This window comes from Physella acuta, unplaced genomic scaffold (assembly GCF_028476545.2).
Source record: "Physella acuta isolate Inbredline_101_S28 unplaced genomic scaffold, ASM2847654v3 ptg000018l, whole genome shotgun sequence".
Classification (NCBI taxonomy): domain Eukaryota; kingdom Metazoa; phylum Mollusca; class Gastropoda; family Physidae; genus Physella; species Physella acuta.
This window is the reverse complement of record NW_026731538.1, coordinates 343099-364673: the sequence shown is the minus strand read 5'-3', so window position 1 is coordinate 364673 and position 21575 is coordinate 343099. Positions and strand designations below refer to the sequence as shown.

Sequence of the window (21575 nt, the reverse complement as noted above, 5' to 3'; positions counted from 1 at the left end):
GATGTTTTCCGTAGGAGGGCGGACATTTTCCTGGGGGGGGGGTCATTGGTTAAAGTATGTTTTCTATATACATTTCGTTGGGGGGGGGGGGGGGGGGAGAAACTCTGGCCTAGCCTCACAAATGTGTTATGGCCAACCCCGTGGCAATAGATCCAATCTTTTCACTACCAAAGTGTACATAGTAATGTTAGTGGCTCTATAAAAATTGGAAAATTTTGTAGATTGACACTTTTGGCTCTTCCATGTTGAAAGGTTGCCGACCCCTGAACTAAAGTATAAACCGGAAGTGATCTCCCATAATTTTTCTAATCTATATATATAAAGCAAAGTGGTCGGGTGCCCGATAGGGCACTTCCCGGCGCCGCAGGCGCGTCAAATTTGGCACGAAGGTGCCTTATGGCGATAGAACACGAGGGCCGGTGACGGTTCGGCAAAAAGTCTACGGAGCGGGGGTCAAAACTGACCTCGACTGACCGGCGCCTTATATGGGCTATATTACGAAAAAAAAATTCCTCCGACGACCCCCCTTGATATTTTGTGAGGTGGTAGAAGAACACCTTGGGGTGTCACAAAAAACTCGCCATGTCCGGGAAAAATCGGGAAATGGGTCAAAACTGACCAGTTGTATTTCCCTATATAATCTTTGTATTTTATGGCGAAAACAGAGGGTCATTTCAAAACGGATTTTATGGCACTTACGCTCTTTACATCTGGCTCAGTTTTGGCATGCTTATAGGTAAATGGCTTGACCTTTAGGGAAATCTGTCGGTTTCACTCAAAGCCCTCGACGAGGGCTAAAAAGTGACCGCGAGTGAAATTCTCTTTATATGAGCTCTATTACGAAAAAAAAATTCCTCCGACGACCCCCCTTGATATTTTGTGAGGTGGTAGGAGAACGCCTTGGGGTGTCACAAAAAACTCGCCATGTCCGGGAAAAATCGGGAAATGGGTCAAAACTGACCAGTCGTATTTCCCTATATAATCTTTGTATTTTATGGGGAAAACAGAGGGTCATTTCAAAACGGATTTTATGGCACTTACTCTCTTTACATGTGGCTCAGTTTTGGCATGCTTATAGGTAAATGGCTTGACCTTTAGGGAAAACTGTCGGTTACACTCAAAGCACTCGACGAGGGCTAAAAAGTGACCGCGAGTGAAATTCTCTTTATATGAGCTCTATTACGAAAAAAAAATTCCTCCGACGACCCCCCTTGATATTTTGTGAGGTGGTAGGAGAACGCCTTGGGGTGTCACAAAAAACTCGCCATGTCCGGGAAAAATCGGGAAATGGGTCAAAACTGACCAGTCGTATTTCCCTATATAATCTTTGTATTTTATGGGGAAAACAGAGGGTCATTTCAAAACGGATTTTATGGCACTTACTCTCTTTACATGTGGCTCAGTTTTGGCATGCTTATAGGTAAATGGCTTGACCTTTAGGGAAAACTGTCGGTTACACTCAAAGCACTCGACGAGGGCTAAAAAGTGACCGCGAGTGAAATTCTCTTTATATGAGCTCTATTACGAAAAAAAAATTCCTCCGACGACCCCCCTTGAAATTTTCTGAGGTGGTAGGAGAACACCTTGGGGTGTCACAAAAAACTCGGCATATCTGGGAAAACTTCGTAAAGGGGTCAAAACTGACCAGTTGTATTTCCCTATATAATCTTTGTATTTTATGGGAAAAACAGAGGGTCATTTCAACAAAGACTTTAGGGTACTTAAGCTCAGTATATCTGGCTAATTTTTTGCATGCTCCTAGGTCAATGGCTTGACCTTTAGGGAAAACTGTCGGTTACACTCAAAGCCCTCGACGAGGGCTAAAAAGCGACCGCGAGTGAAATTCTCTTTATATGAGCTCTATTACGAAAAAAAAATTCCTCCGACGACCCCCCTTGATATTTTGTGAGGTGGTAGAAGAACACCTAGGGGTGTCACAAAAAACTCGGCATATCTGGGAAAACTTCGTAAAGCGGTCAAAACTGACCAGTTGTATTTCCCTATATAATCTTTGTATTTTATGGGAAAAACAGAGGGTCATTTCAACAAAGACTTTAGGGTACTTAAGCTCAGTATATCTGGCTAATTTTTTGCATGCTCCTAGGTCAATGGCTTGACCTTTAGGGAAAACTGTCGGTTACACTCAAAGCCCTCGACGAGGGCTAAAAAGCGACCGCGAGTGAAATTCTCTTTATATGAGCTCTATTACGAAAAAAAAATTCCTCCGACGACCCCCCTTGATATTTTGTGAGGTGGTAGAAGAACACCTAGGGGTGTCACAAAAAACTCGGCATATCTGGGAAAACTTCGTAAAGCGGTCAAAACTGACCAGTTGTATTTCCCTATATAATCTTTGTATTTTATGGGAAAAACAGAGGGTCATTTCAACGCAGACTTTAGGGTACTTAAGCTAAGTATATCTGGCTAATTTTTTGCATGCTCCTAGGTCAATGGCTTGACCTTTAGGGAAAACTGTCGGTTACACTCAAAGCCCTCGACGAGGGCTAAAATGTGACCGCGAGTGAAATTCTCTTTATATGAGCTCTATTACGAAAAAAAATTTCCTCCGACGACCCCCCATGATATTTTGTGAGGTGGTAGAAGAACACCTAGGGGTGTCACAAAAAACTCGGCATATCTGGGAAAACTTCGTAAAGGGGTCAAAACTGACCAGTTGTATTTCCCTATATAATCTTTGTATTTTATGGGAAAAACAGAGGGTTATTTCAACGCAGACTTTAGGGTACTTAAGCTCAGTATATCTGGCTAATTTTTTGCATGCTCCTAGGTCAATGGGTTGACCTTTAGGGAAAACTGTCGGTTTCACTCAAAGCCCTCGACGAGGGCTAAAAAGTGACCGCGAGTGAAATTCTCTTTATATGAGCTCTATTACGAAAAAAAATTTCCTCCGACGACCCCCCTTGATATTTTGTGAGGTGGTAGAAGAACACCTAGGGGTGTCACAAAAAACTCGGCATATCTGGGAAAACTTCGTAAAGCGGTCAAAACTGACCAGTTGTATTTCCCTATATAATCTTTGTATTTTATGGGAAAAACAGAGGGTCATTTCAACGCAGACTTTAGGGTACTTAAGCACAGTATATCTGGCTAATTTTTTGCATGCTCCTAGGTCAATGGGTTGACCTTTAGGGAAAACTGTCGGTTTCACTCAAAGCCCTCGACGAGGGCTAAAAAGTGACCGCGAGTGAAATTCTCATTATATGAGCTCTATTACGAAAAAAAATTTCCTCCGACGACCCCCCTTGATATTTTGTGAGGTGGTAGAAGAACACCTAGGGGTGTCACAAAAAACTCGGCATATCTGGGAAAACTTCGTAAAGCGGTCAAAACTGACCAGTTGTATTTCCCTATATAATCTATGTATTTTATGGGAAAAACAGGGACATTTTAACACAATTTTTAGGTTACTTAATGTCTGTACATCATGCTACGTTTTTGCATACACTACTAAAGATGACTAGGCCGTATGGAAAAACTGTTGGTCAGACTCAAAGCCCTCGACGAGGGCTAAAAGATGATCTTGAGTGAAATTCTCCTTATACGAGATATATATATATAAATAAATTGACGAACGATCCCCTTAATATTATGTGACGTCGTAGACCGACCATGGAGGGTAACAAAAAAACTTTATTCCCGTCATAAACAGCCATTATAGTCGTTAAATATGTTCATATAACGTAATTTCTTATATAAGCAAACAATATAAGTAAACAATGACATACGTCATACGTTCAGTTTTCAAGGGAGGTAACGTTTTTAAAATTATTTTTTTTCAAATAATTGTATACTATTTTAAACAGAAACAGAAAATGACGAAGTATAGCATTTGTTTTAGTACAAAATTAAGTTGTTAATTTAGTTAAGTAACCTAATTAAATAAATTAATTAATTTCAAAAGGCAGTGTAATATAAACTATGAGATATACTGTTCATGAAACCTGTGTAGTTCTAATTCCATTTTAGTTATACATTGCGTACTTTCCAGAAATTCTCCTTGAACTAAGTGTAAATGACGAACAAAAACATTATTTTCTAAAATTAGCATTACTGTTTAAATTAAACTTATTAAAGCACTCCACACCCAATCCATCGCTAAATAATTAAGTATTCAAATTCTCAAATGTTTTTTAAAAACCTAAGCGAAGCTAGGCAGTATGCCTAGTTAGTAATAAAACAGATAGTATTAGTTACCTCACAAGTTAAAGACAGTTACAAGTACTATGGACGTTTCGAAACGTCCATAGTACTTGTAACTGTCTTTAACTTGTGAAATAATTTTTCTAGAATATTCTTGTATAAAACAAGGGGAAATGGCAAGTAAAAATGTTCTAGGCAATTTAATTCTTCAATGATGACCAACAGTAATACTTCACAAAAACAATTAATTAAAAAAAGTCTAGTGACAATTTTAGCGCAATTTCCTTATGTTATCTAAAAATAGCTCTGTCGTAGCGTAAATCAAGAGCAGGGTTAGTAAAACCATTGGTTAGTTATTAAAACGTTTTTTATTAATTTTTTTTTCGGTATTTTACATGTTTTATTTACAATAGAGTAACATGACTAAAAACCTTTGCGCGCCTAGCTACCGAACGTGATGTCGCAGCCATTGAACGTGATGGCGCAGCTATTGAACGTGATGACGCGTGTGGCGTGGTTGGATAAAATGCCTACTAATTCGGTCCAAATTTTAATTAATTCAAAATTTTTTTTGTGACCGAACGAAAGGATATTTTTGAAAACTTTCTTCGGCAATATTGTTCTAAATTATGGCAGGAATCGATTGGTACATGTTTCAAGTCGCTAAGTGGTCTGGTTGCCGAGATATGGGCCAAAAACTGCATTTTTTTCGAGGTTTTTTGGCTTTTCCGGGAAATCCATGAAAGAAACCCGGAAATTTTTTGATTTATGTTCATCCTGGTAACTTGCTTAACATATTTGCGTTGGAACTAGTCCTCGATAATGCTTCGTTGAGGAGGAGATACGACTTAAAGCTGCGGACACCCATCCATCCATTCATCCATTCCCAGAAAAGACGAGTTAATAAACGCAATTCTCCAGAATGGAAATTGCGCTAAAAAATTGAATATTAGAGAGGATACACACAAATAAACCTTGGATAAAAATAAGTAATTATTTTTTCTTTCATTAATGTATTAGTCTCTAAGACTCAACAGTTGCATTTTTGCTTGTTAATTTCCCTTAATTAAAAGGATCCAAAATTTAATATTGTTTTGAATAGTAAATAACCATTCTTGAAATGTTCTTTAGATATAATAAAGAAAAGTATTTTTATGATAAGGTTTTAATCAATGATTTCTATACAAATTTTGATCAATATAAAATAGTTTAAAACACAACTTCACGTGTTATGTAAAAAACATTTTAAATGTCTAAATATTGTCTTGAATATATTAACTAAACCTAACAGCATCTCCCCGATAAACCGTTTGAGAAATAAAAACTGTCAATTATGTTTTATTAACTCCCTTAGATTACGTTTTTATCGATGATATGTGTACATCTATGACTGAATGGGAAAAGTAATTCGTTTGCGCGGATCCTATACGGTGATATCAGGGGCGGAACTTTAATGTTTATATATATATATATATATATATATATATATATATATATATATATATATATATATATATATATATATATATATATATATATATATATATATATATATATATATTAATTTAGCAGAAGCCTCTCCTAAGTTTCATAGAGATCGGATGAAAGGTGCGATAATGCATAAAGGACAAAGACGCACACATACACACACACGCACACACACACACACACACACATATATATATATATATATAGACACACACACACGCACTCATACACACATGTTTTAGGCCTGAATATTAAATCTAGAATCGAGTTCTCGCCAACAGACCTAACAAACGGCTTAAGTCTATTTAGCGCTTGTATCAACCTAATAGAAACAACAAACGGTTATATCATTATAGAAATAGCCGAAAGCTTATAATGGATTGTAACGCAAGTGACGATAATTAACACAATGGACAGCGATCTTTATTTTAAAGCAAAGCTCTGAACCATTACCTAAGTTCTATGTTCAAGTTACATTCGGCCTCTTGCATGCTGTCCTTATATAAATTAATTAAATGTTATACTACTTAGTATACGTTAATAAAACGTTCGCAAATATAATTACAAAAAAGAAAGAAACTAGACATTATCGCTAAAACGTTGGAGCTAGTTTTCACACGTGTTGTTATCGAATCATATAGCCAAGATTCAGAGGCGTCGCAAGGCGGGGTGCGGGGGGTGACACCAAGACAAGAAAAAGAAAAGATAAATGGAATAAATATATTGTTGCCAGTTCAATTAATGGTTAATTAGAGTTAACGTTAAAACGTTTTTTTAGTACATAATTACGATCCCGATAAGGGAGGGGGTAGGGTGAGGGGGGGGGGGGGTCGACACTAAATGAAAAATGTACAGAAAAAAAAACGGTGAGGGGGGACACCACGAGGTGCCGAGTCGGGTGACACCCTACCTAGCGACGCCACTGCCAAGATTAACACCAACAGAAGGCTGAATTTACTCTTCTTCGTCTTTCTTCTTCGTTCTTAATTTTTTGTGTTGGAAGGGATCGAGCCTTATCTGCCAGAGGGTTTGAACTCGAGACTTTTTTCGAATTTATTTATTGATTTTGGAGTTGTCTCTCATAGAAGAGTTGTTGTCTCCAGCTAACGAGCCTCATCTGCCCGAGGGTTCGAACTCGAGACTTTTTGGTTTAGCATGACATTACTCGTGTAGAGCGACTTTTACTAAAGAAATAACATAGACATTATGTTTACATTTCAAGACATTTTTACAAACTTGTTCAGTCTATCCAGTTCGATTAGATTATAATCAGGTAGATTCACTATGTCTATCAAGAAAATAATGGCATATTCTCTTTTTATAAGCATATTATCGCTCGCCGCTTATGGGCTCTGCAAGGTATATGCAAGGGTTAAGTAGTGCACACTTTAATTACACCAGACGGACGGCAAACAAACAATATTCTTGTTTGTGTACAATTAGATTCTGAAATAATAGCCAGGAGCTATACTCCAACAACAATACACAATTTGAAGGTATTCATAGAAAACCTGGATAAGAACAAATGTTTTATGACTTCTTTATATATTGTGTAAATCGATTTTACTCATTATTTTTTTCATTTTGGTGTTAATTGTCTCTCAATTTAAAGGAATCCAAAATTTTATATCTATACATATGGAAGAGCTCAAAATTGTAGAATTTTTTCTTCAAAAGTGACAAAGCTTTGCCATAAAAAGTGTTTTCTACGGGATAGATAAAAGTAATTATTTCTTTAAACATTGTGTTGGTCCAGGGGTCGGCAACCTTTTGAGACGGAAGAGCCAAAAGTTAAAATTTTAAAAATGTCCCAGTTTTTAAAGAGCCACTAACAAAATTATTTCACTAATTTTTCTATTTGATAAGGATTAGGTAAATAAATGTCATTTGAAATAAATAATATTAAATATGAACTAATATTGATTGATATAAAAACATAAATGTTTCGCACAAAAAGTCTTTAAGCTAGATCTGGTATGATAAAACTAGTAATCAAATAATATAATTATAGGATTATCCCAATCCACTTTAGAAGCCGATAACCTTTTTTTTCTTCTTTCTTTAAAGACAACACCGGCTCAGGAGGTGTCTCCCATTAGAAAGACAGGCCTCAACACGACTAACAGCGACTAACTGGTTTGGGTATCAGTTTGATTACTGTATCGGTCGCTTCTGTCCTTCGGTTCTCACAGGGCTTATCTTTCACCCTACTCGAACCCAGAGTTTAGTACAGGGGTCGGCAACCTTTTGAAGCGGAAGAGCCAAAAGTTACAATTTTCAAAATTTCCCTGGTTTTAAAGAGCCACTAACATTTTTTAATTTCAAATATTTTATTTATTTATTAAGATTATTAGTATTTGTTCAAAGAGCTGGAGAGCCGCATCTTGATATCAAAAGAGCCGCATGCGGCTCGCGAGCCGCAGGTTGCCGACCCCTGTTCTAGTACATAGCTCAACCTTAGGAAGTTAATAACTAAAATACTACTCACTCAGGTCAAATTAATGCATACTGACATGTAGAGGAATGCTTTGTGAATAAAATAACATTGAACGATATTCGAAAAAGTCCGCACTTCGACAGTGGCAGGCATGGAACAATCGTCACGTGGCTGTCCATAGCACGGTGGAGGCTTGCCTGGTGCCCAAGCGGCTGTCAGCTGTCCGTATACTTTCTACTTCACATATTCTCATTGTTCTCTGATGAGTGTTTTTATCCTGTTTGAAGTTAAAGTTGCTTTTCTTTACAGTATAATTTTTAAATGAGTTGTGAAGGTAAAATAATATAATTCACTTGCGTATGGAATTGGAGAGCCGCACCATGTCATCCGAGGAAGCATCTCGTGAGCAGCGGGGTGCTGGATCATGTGTTGGTCAATTTAACCGTTGAGTTTCATTTAAGTGTAAATTGTCCTTTACATTGAAGGGATCCAAAATTTTATTTGCTAATTTTTTTTGGAGCATTAGTTTAATTAATTTCAATATTCTTATAATAAACAAAGTCTTTCTATAATAAGGTTTTCATAAATTATTTATATAACATTTATAGTCGATACAAATATAGTTTAAAATATGCATCAATAAGTTAATATAAAAAATTGAACAGAATAACAATATTTCTAGTTTAAAGCACACCTAATAAGCAATCTCGCCGATAAACCGTTTGAGAAATAAAAACTGTCAATTATATTTTATTAACTCCCTTAGAATACGTTTTTTTCTGACTGAATAGGACAAGTAATTAGTCTGTCCAAGGCGCGAATCCTATATGGTGATATGAGGGGCAGAAATGTAATATATATATATAATATATATATATATATATATATATATATATATATATATATATATATATATATATATATATATATATATATATATACATGCGTTTTTTTTGAGAAATCGGAAATAGCGTAAATTACTACTTCCTGTCTACAGAAATTACTCAAAATTTAATAGAAGCTAGAGAATTAGATCTTTTACTGACATGTGAAATTTTATTTATCTATCTGAATTAGTACCCAAGTTATAGGCTTTTGAAAAATTCAAAGTAGAAAAAAGTACCACTTCCGGTTATCGGAAATCGCTCAAAAGTTGATACGGATCTTCTATTTTGATATAATACTTATATATGAAACGGTACTCAAGTAATCGTGTTTACACACAGACAGACAGACAGACAGACAGACACACACACACACACACACACACACACACACACACACACACACACACACACACACACAGGCATACGGACAAGATTGCAAACTTATGTTTTTCCGTATCAGTGAGGTGTAAAACGTCGAGATTTGTAAAAATCTCGATTTTTTTTTGCACGATTACAAGACTTTCTCTATACTTTGTATAATCGAGAAAGTAATAAAAAAGCGTGCAATATAGGGTTCGTGCAAAAAAATAAAATTCGAAATTTTCACAAATCTTGGTTGATGAAATTTCATATATAAGTATTATATTGAATTTATAGTTTTGTGTAAACATTTTCAGCGAAATCCGGTAACCAGAAGTTGAACTTATTTTACTTTCGATGCTTCAAAAGGATATTACTTGAGTACTGTTTCTGATAGATAGACGGAATTTCACATGTAATTAAAAGATGTAATTTTCTGTTCTCTTTCAAATTTTGAGTACTTTTCGGTGACCGGAAATAATACTTTACGCTTTTTCCGATTTCTCAAAAAAAAAAAAAAAAAAAACCATAAATTTATAAAGTACTAATGTTCCGCATTATTATACACACATTGCTGTTCACTTTGATGGACAAATCTGTTTTCTCTGTGATTCTATTCTATATTAAAAAGTTCAAGTATGTAAAAATGGATTAAAAATATTGTCTATATCCCGAGTTGAGATTCCCCGTAGTCTCGTAGTGTTATATAGGAATATTCAAGAAAGTTTAGGAGAGATCACTCCCGTTTTATTATGATTAGTGATCTTTAAATTAAAGGGCGCCAAAATTTAAAGTTATCTCAAAGGTAGATGGGAATGCATATAAATAAATGTTATAATTTTTGTAAAAGAAAATGTCTTGTTAATGTATGGGTTTTACGCATAATTTATATGAATATGAAATCAATAAACAATAATTTAACACAATTTACACTAATTACAAATATATATATATTATTTTATATTCGTAATATATGTTAACAACCTTTACATTTTGAACAAAATAATAAACATATAACAGTTCTCCAAAATCAAGCTACGAATCTTTTTATTATCTCCCTTAGTTGACGTATTTTAACACGGTTTTGAAGTAAAAAAAAAAAAAAAAAAAAAAAAAAAAAAAAACATGGTATTGAAGTAAAAAAAACAACATGGTTTTGAAGTCTCCTTCTAGGCTGGTCTGCTTGCTTCCGCCATAGCGTTTTTTGTTTAACATGGGAGGGGAGCAGATACTGCAATTTGTGAATGGTACGTGAGTGGGAGGGGGGGTGTGGGGGGGGGGGGGGGGGTAGTACGGCCGCACAGACCAGGCTAAGAGAAAAGACTTTACATAGTGATTTAACTGTTGTCTACATCTTTGGCGTTTCAGCTGGTACGGTGGAGGAATGGGCCGCTAAAATCAACCTTAGCAAGACTACACTGATAACTCCTAATCGTTATCATTGTGGGTGTTGTACCAGCCGATGTGAGATATAACAGGCGGACCAACACACCTTTCCTGTCTAGTGGTGTTATCAGTGTGGGTGTTCTATCAGTCACTGTAATATATAACAGGCAGTAGTCAACACACCTTTTTTTGTCTAGTGGTGTCATCAGTGTGGGTGTTGTACTAGTCACTGTAAGATATAACAGGCAGGCCAACACACCTTTTCATGTCTAGTGGTTTTATCAGTGTGGGTGTTTTACCAGCTACTGTTAGATAAATCAGGCAGGCTAACAAGACTTGCTTGAGTTTATTTCTTTGTTTTCACCGACCAACTGAATAGTCCTAAGCTAAGCCAGCGCTAATTGTAACAACTTCTAAGTATTCATGTACACAGAAAGTGAAACAGGCCCAGTACTCGCCTAGTTTGTTTTATTATAAATTCAATTGTGCCATTGTTAAAACTACTTTTAAGTATTTGGATTATGTCTCTATTATGCTCTTGTGTACGTGGATACTAGCATTAATACACTTCTCTTATTCTAAGCATCACCTGTGAAAAGCACCTGTGGTCAAAGGTCCGCGCACCTAATAAACAAAGTAAATACAAAAGAAAAAAATGAATACAAACGAATCAAAACTGTTGAGGTGGCTGGGGGGGGAAAAAATTCACTTTTTTTTCTTTTTCTTTTTTTGTAAATATTTTTTTTTCTTTTAAAATATTTGTAACTTTTGTACACAAAGGAAACAATGGCTGGTTGAAAAAATGTACAGATCACAAGGTGTATGCTCTAACCCAGGGGTCGGCAACCTGCGGCTCGCGAGCCGCATGCGGCTCTTTTGATATCAAGATGCGGCTCTTCAGCTCCTTGAATAAATACTAATAATCTTAATAAAAATATAAGATAAAAAATGTTAGTGGCTCTTTAAAACCAGGGAAATTTTGAAAATCGTAACTTTTGGCTCTTCCGCTTCAAAAGGTTGCCGACCCCTGCTCTAACCCTATGTATAACCAGTAGAGTAGTCATACACACTCAAAAAAACTTAGTTGTTTTACACAGACTTCATTTAACATTTAACTCGTTTAGTTTCTTTGTGATATCCACCGTGACGTTGAATCTTTCAATTCGGGATGGACACTTTAATAGGAAGTACACAGCCTTGCAGCTCCACGTTTTTTAAGCGCCCATGGCTTGCGACATGGACGCCAGGACCCCGCATAGTGACACCACGCCCAAGTGGTAGTACGATGTACTGGAGGGGAGGAGAGCCCAGGCCCACCACGGTTAGGAATACGCCAGTTAGTCGGTGTTCGCCTCGTCTAGGCCAGCCTGGCGTAGCAGGGGGGGGGGGGGGGCGGGGGTTGCGGAACGCACAGGGTGACACCATTTAGGGGGGTGACACCAAGGCAAAAAAAAGCTTGAGGGGAGGGGGATGCAAATCGAAAGTTCGAGGGTTTGTCCCCGGGAAGGGTCGCTGCGCCTCTGGGGGTGACACCATTAAGTGCCGCACCGGGTGACACCCGACCTCGCTGCGCCACTGGGTAGACTCCTGAGTTTGTATATCCGTGTCACGCAAGAATAAGGAGTAACTAAATATTCTAATTGAATAGCGTATGCATTGTTTATATTTATTATTATATCGTTCACTAACGAGTCTTGCAGACAAATACATTTTAAGTTTTGAAAATATGCAATATTTTCGCATGGGACTCGAGAGCCGCATCTTGACATCGAGGGAGCCGCATGCGGCTCGCGATCCACGGGTTGCCGACCTCTGAGATAGGGGCAACCATGTCAAACTTGATTTCTCGTTTTTTTTTTTTTTTTTTTTTTTTTTTTTTTTTTTTTTTTTGACATGTACTTTCATTTATTTAAGATGTTTTACTTATACACAATATAAAACTTCTAATTACAATTTTACATATGAAAATACAAATGTGTAATTAAATGGTGGAGTTGAAATATATTTAGGATTAAAGAAAAATAATATAAATAGTAGGGGCTTATAACTAGGATTGAAATAAATTTGGGAGTAAAGAAAAAACAATTTATAACTATTATAAGCAGCCTGGAAGATTATGTAGAATACATTGAGACAAATCAAATAAAACATTCTTCTATCTCTAACAGCTTTATCAATATAAGTCCTCCCACGTTGTTTTTTTTGTTTGATGCAGCAGAAACAAAACTACATTACAGTTACTGAAAGCAACAGAAACTATATGTTCTTTCATGTATAGGAAAAGTTGTCTTGTAAAGTTAAGGGTTTAACACTTAATTTGTATTTGTATGCGATAAACATACAATACAATAAGACGTATTTTACATATATTTTGTATATATAAATTTAAGTTACTATCAATTATTAATACATTTTATATTTTAGATAAAAATTAAAAACATTGCTTTGAATAACAATTTGAATTTAAAAAAAAACAATCAAATACATTTTATTACCTCCCTCGTTGATGGATTCCATCAGTATCAGATCTTAACCAAGACCGATTTACTTGGTTGTTTTGCGCTTAGTTAAGATTGATTGAAAGCAGATGTTACACGGGGGAGGGGGATGTAGTCTGGCCGCCTAGTCGAGGTTAAGAAAATACAGTGCTACACGACTTTACATACAAATTGAACTGCGGTGTACTTTGTAAATGTGACACAGCTAGTTCAGTAAAGAGCTGGGTCTCTCAACGCCATCACTAAAAATACTAAAATGACAGTTCGAAATATTTAATCTAACTAATATTCAATTATTAAAAAAATACTTAGATTACTTATGGGACGGAGTGGCCTAAGCGGTAAAGCGCTAGGCTGCTCACACAAAAGTTTTGGATTCGAATTCGGGTCCAGGTCAGTAGAGAAAAAAACATTTAGTCTACCCAGCTCTAATAGGGCTGGTAAGTTGGTCACCAACCAGTTCTATGGCTCATAAAGGTTTTATTGAGCTGAAGAACTGGTTGGTGACCTCCTTACCAGCCCTATGGGTACCTAACTCATGTTGCGGAATGTACAGGCTACTGGGCAAAGTGCTGACCACACCTTCCATTCATTTGCCGAGGTCAAGAAAAATATGAACTGTACTTCATCTGCCAAATGGGTCGCTAGGTCTGAAGATGATTCTTTACGTTTTTTTTTTACTTAGATTATTTAGATCAAACCTCGCGTGCGCTTAAAATAATAAAATATATTATGCAAGTGCAAAGTAGAAAATCTATGCCTTTGTCACGAATGTATCCGCATTCCAATAATTCTATAAAATGTATTTCATTCCCAGGCAATGAACTAAATGTGTGAAATATGCATTTTAAGATTCTTTGTATATAATGTATAATAATAGGATAATGCAGCCGTTGTATAAGCTTTAATACACTAGTTTTATTCCACTCTTCAATGGTGAAATGTTTTATTTTCTGCGAAAACCAAGTTGACAATTTAAGTATGTTTATATTTAGTTAAATTTCAAAGTTAACTTAAAAGATGTCAGATAGAATAAAATAACATAAAAAATAGATAAATTAAATAATTAGTTATTGTTGATCAAACAGTTAAGCCAGTTTATGCGAATGTTGAAAAACCAATCATACAGCAAAGTTCGGCGCTAATAACAGGCAGAAAAAACTTGTGTAGAGTGAAATTGATAAAGGGAACAATTGCGACATTATGTTTGGATCTCAAGCCCTTGTTGCAGATCATCATCATCAACATCATTTCCCGTTCGTGCAGATGAAGTAGAGTTGTGGTCAGCACTATGCCTAGCCTATGTTTCCCTAACGTTGGATGGACTCATGGACTCTCTATCACTAGGCCTCGCCGTCCCGGTTACAGATCAGTTTCACTAAATAATTGAGTGCAGGCGATTCTAGTATAAATAGATGCATTATTTTAATCAACAATTACTCTATGTCTAATATTATCTGCATATAAAGAAAGAATCATATAGGCAACTTATATATAAGTGGCGGTCAAGAAAGAACAAAAATAGTTTTAAAACAAAGGGATACTTAGATACTAACTTTCTGTTGTATTTTAACATAATTAAAAAGAAGAAAAGAATACAATGTATTTATGTCATAAAGACTTTGATAATGACAAGTATTCCTCAATGTCAGTCGATTAAGATCTAATATTTGTTTAGACGTGATCCCAAAAAAAAAAACAGATGTTAAGTTTTAAAAACAATTTAAAATTTTAAAGTTAACATGGAAAACTTAGGTGTCATCAAATTGTTAATTGCTTTTGATGATTGATTGAGATCTAACAAGTTTAAGTTTTTATCCTCCCTAAAAATTAAGAACGAAGAAGAAGAAGATTGTCCCTAATAGTAAAGGGATTCAAAATATGTGTACCACATCTAGATTTTAAATCAACACGATTTTTAAAAAATTATTTTATTACACAAATATTTGTTAAGTGCATGGTTTTAGATGTGATTTATAAATACTCTGTGATCAATATAAAATTGTGTAAACGTTAAGTAAATAAGGTTTTCTAAATATATTATGCACACCGGCCTACGTTATATTTATATTCATAAACGAAAGCATTTATTTTCGATAAACAAGTTGAGAAATAGGAAGATAGTTTTTAAGGATATATACCACAGATGATTTTTTAGCGCAATTTCCATTCTGGAGAATTGCGTTTATTAACTCGTCTTTTCTGGGAATGGATGGATGGATGGATGGTTGTGTGTCCGCAGCTTTAAGTCGTATCTCCTCCTCAACGAAGCAATATCGAGGACTAGTTCCAAAAGCAATTATGTTAAGCAAGTTACGAGGATGAACATAGGCCATAAAAATTCCGGGTTTCTTTCATGGATTTCCCGGAAAAGCCAAAAAAACTCGAAAAAATGCAGTTTTTGGCCCATATCTTGGCAACCAGACCACTTAGCGACTTGAAACATGTACCAATCGATTTCTGCTATAATTTAGAACAATATTGCCGAAGAAAGTTTTCAAAAATATCCTTTCGTTTGGTCACAAAAAAATTTTTGAATTAATTAAAATTCGGACCGAATTAGTAGGCATTTTATGCAACCACACCACACGCGTCATCACGTTCAATAGCTGCGCCATCACGTTCAATGGCTGCGACGTCACGTTCGGTAGCTGGGCGCGCAATGGTTTTTAGTCATGTTACTCTATTGTAAATAAAACATGTAAAATACTGAAAAAAAAATTAATAAAAAACGTTTTAATAACTAACCAATGGTTTTACTAACCCTGATCTTGATTTACGCTACGACAGAGCTATTTTTAGATAACACAAGGAAATTGCGCTAAAATTGTCACTAGACTTTTTTTAGTTACTTGTTTTAGTTTACGTGTTTCTGGGTGCTTAATAAATTCATATTTTAATAGCTGTCAACCTATAGGCAAAAATAGTATTTCCCTTATAATACGTACATCACTGTTTCAATTTCTTGTATATGAAGTCTCCGCCAAGGGAGGATTACTGTGTTCTGTCATTTCTTTTCACTTAGTTCACATCGGTAGGAAGTAGAAGCGTACATGGGGTGGAGAGGAGAGGGGGGGGGGGGGGTTCTCGCCGACTTGGGCGCCGATCCACAGGGAGCGCCATGTAGGCTACAAAAATGAGTGAAAGTAAGTTCTTTAGTTCGTGGCTTTAGACACTCTGACAGCTGTTGATATTTACATGGAGGTCCATGGGCCAATTCTGCACACAGACACATCTAGTACATACAAGTTGAGCAGTGGCGGAAATAGAAAATAAGGCTCTCCCGCAAAAACAAAATTTAGGCCCAATATATATATATATATATATATATATATATATATATATATATATATATATATATATATATATATATATATATATATATATATATATATATATATATATATATATATATATATATATATATATATATATATATATAATATATATATATATATATATATATAAACTTATTTAGAACCCGAAGCTATCGTGATGTCTGTGTTGCATTTCAAGTTGTTCGGAAATTGTGAAAAGAAAAATGTTATATCAGGTAAGCTGGTAAAAAATATATAAATACGTAAGGTTGATTTTTCTTATGCTTTTTTTGAATTTTTTTTAATGGTTTGTTTTTGTATGTTTATTATTAATTTTGAATACCTTCATTTTAATAACTATGCTATTCTTTAATATGTCTTATTTTGATAATAATTAAAAGATGAAATTGCTTTTTAATTTACTTAGTACAAAACTATTTTAAAGAGCTTTATTTATTAGACTAAGAAGGGCAGTAAGTCATAAAAGCAGTGGGAGCGTTTACCTAATTTTCACTCTATAGCTCATGTAGATTTTTAAAATATACTAGACTACCCGTTATTCTTGAAATTCTGGGGTCATATCAAATGACGTCACGTTTGTTTGACGATTTTTATCTTTCCTCTTTCCTCCCCACTATCAAAGAACTTTTAAAAAAGCCAAACCCCACATACAAAAAGACATCACACCTCAGACATGTTTTTGTCTTTTAAAAAACCCATCGATTTCAACTGAGCATGGGTCTGACCACACTATCCTTTCATATGCTAAGATCACAGAAACAGGTGAACTCTACTTTAACCTGCGCATTGTCCCGCCAAGTCTCGAAAGGCAACTTTATCATTCACATCTAAAAAAAAGAACATTATTCTCTACATAGATACATATTTTACTGCTCTACACATAGTGTAGATGCTCTCATGTAACCAAAGAGACAAACAAACAAAAAACACAAACATGTAAACAAAGGAGACTTTTAGTAGAATATAGATTTCTACACAATAATGTATGTTTGTTTCGCGGCTGTAGCATATCAGTTTTTTCTTTTACAAAACAATGTGCACAAAAAACATTATTTACGAAAAGAAAATTCATTTTTTTTGTTGTTGTCGGAATTGGGTCCCCAGAACGATTCCTTTTCCCCCTCCCCCCATCTACCACGCATTGCGGGGTCAAGCGGCATGGTTGTTCCGCCTCTGAGTCGCAGGCTGGGAAAACCGTTCTTATCTGTTCTCTGTTAAATACTATTTAACCAGGTCAACATGGTATTACGTAAAGGGCAAGCAGATCTTGTGTACACAATCATCTTTTCAAATGTTTTGTTTTGGGACTATTCTCGTCTTCTTGGGTGAGTTTTGATGTATCCTGTAACACATTTGGCTCTTAACGATTGACACTGGAATCATTGAACACGTAACTTACAGAGTAGTGTTGGGTTATGGGCTTTAGATGTTTTGATGCATTGGTGGAAGAATGGGTGGGGTTGCCACATGACGTGAATTTATTTGATATTATTACAATTAAGGTTTACATTTTTGACAGGTGCTAGGTAAGCTTTGCATACCGCCTCGTTGAATTTGGCTAGTGGTGTCTGATTTTTTTGGACTTCGTTTTGTTGATTAGACCTTGGTAAAGAAGACTTTTTTGAGCACAAAAAAAATATTTAAAAAAAGTTTTTGATAAAATGTTTTGTATTTAATATCTGTAGGTGATTATAGTATTCCATAAACAACGTCAATTATGTTACAACAATATTTAATTTCGATTAAGAAAATAATTTTCAACTTGAAACCCCCGCTCAAAAAAACAAACCAGTGTAGATGGGCTTTGTTGGCATGTGGGGTGGCTGTCTCAAAAATTGCTGACTTCTCTTTCCAAATTTCTCAATTTCTTCCCCACCAAACGCGCACAATAAACAACCCCCCTCCTCCACAACAACCACACACACACCAGCAAAGACACACTAGGAATTTGTTGGTCAAACAATAGCCCTCTATACTAAAACCATGAGATGACTTTCAAGAGTTAAAAACAGGTGCTAAACCCCACCATTTTGTGTAGTGTTATAGAACAAAAAATGTAACTACTATTTTTATACTTTTTAATTTACCTTACATAAACTGGTTAAAGTATATTTTTAGTGATTCTTTTTAACTAAATGTTAGGTTTTGGAAGGGAGAATGTTACGTAGGTTAAAAGGATTTAGTTAACGATCCTATAAACATCAAAGTGATATAGACTTACAGTTTTAGTGCTTTTAAAAAAATATAAAATTGAGGTAAAATAAAACGTTATCATAATTCTTTCCCCGTATTCACCTAAGTAAACAATTGCTTATTATATTTGTTTCTGTCTTACCTGGTATAAGAACAAATTTAAAAAAAAATATATTTTACTTCTCTATTCATTTTGTTTAGCTGCAGCGTCAGCCTTCCTTTGTCCAGCGCAGGCGGACCTCCCCAGCTGTACCCCTGAGATGCTCCAGTCCGCCGTCATGCGCTGCTACGCCACCCACAACATTCCCGTCGACGAGTTCCAGAGAAACATCTCCAACAACTGGGTCATCACCACCAACGCCGCCTACTACAAGAACCTCTGCAACAGCCAACAAAACTACACCGACGCCGGCGCCTGCGTGGCTGCCGAGTACGACCGCTGCTACATGTTGGACATGGTGCCCAGCGTCGACGACCCGACCAGGTTCGCCTACTGCGATGACCCCCTGTTCAGCTTCACCTGCGTGGCCACGACTGACCATCACTACGTGGCCGTCAGTAACTGTGTTACAGAGAAAATAAACGCCTCGCTTCACGTTACACCGACGCCATCCGTCAATGACGACATCTGCAACAGTTTACGTATTGGCAACGAGTGTTATGTGGCTGAACTACAAAAATGCGACGCGTACACCGCTAATGTAATAAACTCCACAATGAGCCGATCTCTGCCTCCTATTTGCTATCCGTCTAGCAATGTTATAGTGGGATAAAGTCATGTATTATTTGCTGTGAAATAAAACTAACTAAACAAATTATGATGTCTTAAATTATTAATATAAATTTCTAAATATTGTAATATTAAAATCAGTTTGTAAAATAATTACGTGATGCAGATAAAGATATAAAATATTTAGAACTCAACTTATGTTGTAAAGTTATGAAATAAATAACAGTAACTACATTTGCCTGTTACGGTTAGCAGAAGAGTGGATAGGCCAATCTAAAATTTATTTGTGGTTTTTTTTTCCTGCCTGAAACAAATTAAACTACATTAGCAAAAAATATGCCTTAATGTAAGGGAATGTAGCCAAACTATTTGGAATTTTGTCAAAAATAGTGCATGAGTTGTTTCCCTTAAATTTAAAACTTATTCGAATAAAAAAGTTTGCTACATAATTTTTAATTAACGTTTGAACACTGTCCGGATAAGGACCGGTCTATGAAAAACTTACAGCAATTGCTTTGTATTGCAAAACTTATCCAGTCCATGACTTAATCCATCTTGCAGTAAAATTCATAAAAGACGAAAAGATCGTACTATGAGCTTAATACGATAGCCCTATAATATATTCTAACTATTAATAGCGTGGGTTATAATTGTCCATGCACACATCTAAAGGTAATTTTCAAATATTAAAATAAAATTCACATTCCAACCTTATTTAGTGTACGAATAATTAAAAAAAACAATGAGAATGGTAAACATTTCATTTGTTTTACTATGAAACAGAACAGTGTAGTGAATTGCAGGGAGACCTTAACACGGCGTAATTAAGTTGAAGCAGACATTGTGACTTAAGTCAAAGCATAAGCAAGCAGATTTTAATTTACAAGCTAAATTGTAAAACTTTGTTTTAAAAATTGTATTGTATTGTATTGTATTGTATTGTATTGTATTGTATTGTATTGTATTGTATTGTATTGTATTGTATTGTATTGTATTGTATTGTATTGTATTGTATTGTATTGTATTGTATTGTATTGTATTGTATTGTATTGTATTGTATTGTATTGTATTGTATTGTATTGTATTGTATTGTATTGTATTGTATTGTATTGTATTGTATTGTATTGTATTGTATTGTATTGTATTGTATTGTATTGTATTGTATTGTATTGTATTGTATTGTATTGTATTGTATTGTATTGTATTGTATTGTATTGTATTGTATTGTATTGTATTGTATTGTATTGTATTGTATTGTATTGTATTGTATTGTATTGTATTGTATTGTATTGTATTGTATTGTATTGTATTGTATTGTATTGTATTGTATTGTATTGTATTGTATTGTATTGTATTGTATTGTATTGTATTGTATTGTATTGTATTGTATTGTATTGTATTGTATTGTATTGTATTGTATTGTATTGTATTGTATTGTATTGTATTGTATTGTATTGTATTGTATTGTATTGTATTGTATTGTATTGTATTGTATTGTATTGTATTGTATTGTATTGTATTGTATTGTATTGTATTGTATTGTATTGTATTGTATTGTATTGTATTGTATTGTATTGTATTGTATTGTATTGTATTGTATTGTATTGTATTGTATTGTATTGTATTGTATTGTATTGTATTGTATTGTATTGTATTGTATTGTATTGTATTGTATTGTATTGTATTGTATTGTATTGTATTGTATTGCATTGCATTGCATTGCATTGCATTGCATTGCATTGCATTGCATTGTATTGTATTGTATTGCATTGCATTGCATTGCATTGCATTGCATTGCATTGCATTGCATTGCATTGCATTGTATTGTATTGTATTGTATTGTATTGTATTGTATTGTATTGTATTGTATTGTATCGTATTGTATTGTATCGTATCGTATCGTATCGTATCGTATCGTATCGTATCGTATCGTATCGTATCGTATCGTATCGTATCGTATCGTATCGTATCGCATCGTATCGCATCGTATCGCATCGCATCGTATCGTATCGCATCGCATCGCATCGCATCGCATCGCATCGCATCGCATCGCAACGCATCGCATCGCATCGCATCGCATTGCATTGCATTGCATTG

General features: G+C 35.1%; 1 protein-coding gene across 1 annotated transcript; it reads left to right on the top strand.

Annotated features, from left to right (window-relative positions):
* Nucleotides 1-17796: 17796 nt before the first annotated feature.
* On the top strand, nt 17797-19564 carry LOC131939278 (uncharacterized). Its single transcript, XM_059297494.1, has 2 exons — nt 17797-17880; nt 18950-19564. Exons 1-2 carry the CDS (start codon nt 17847-17849, stop codon nt 19519-19521), a joined length of 606 nt encoding a protein of 201 aa, XP_059153477.1. The 5' UTR covers nt 17797-17846; the 3' UTR covers nt 19522-19564.
* The last annotated feature ends 2011 nt before the right edge of the window (nt 19565-21575 follow it).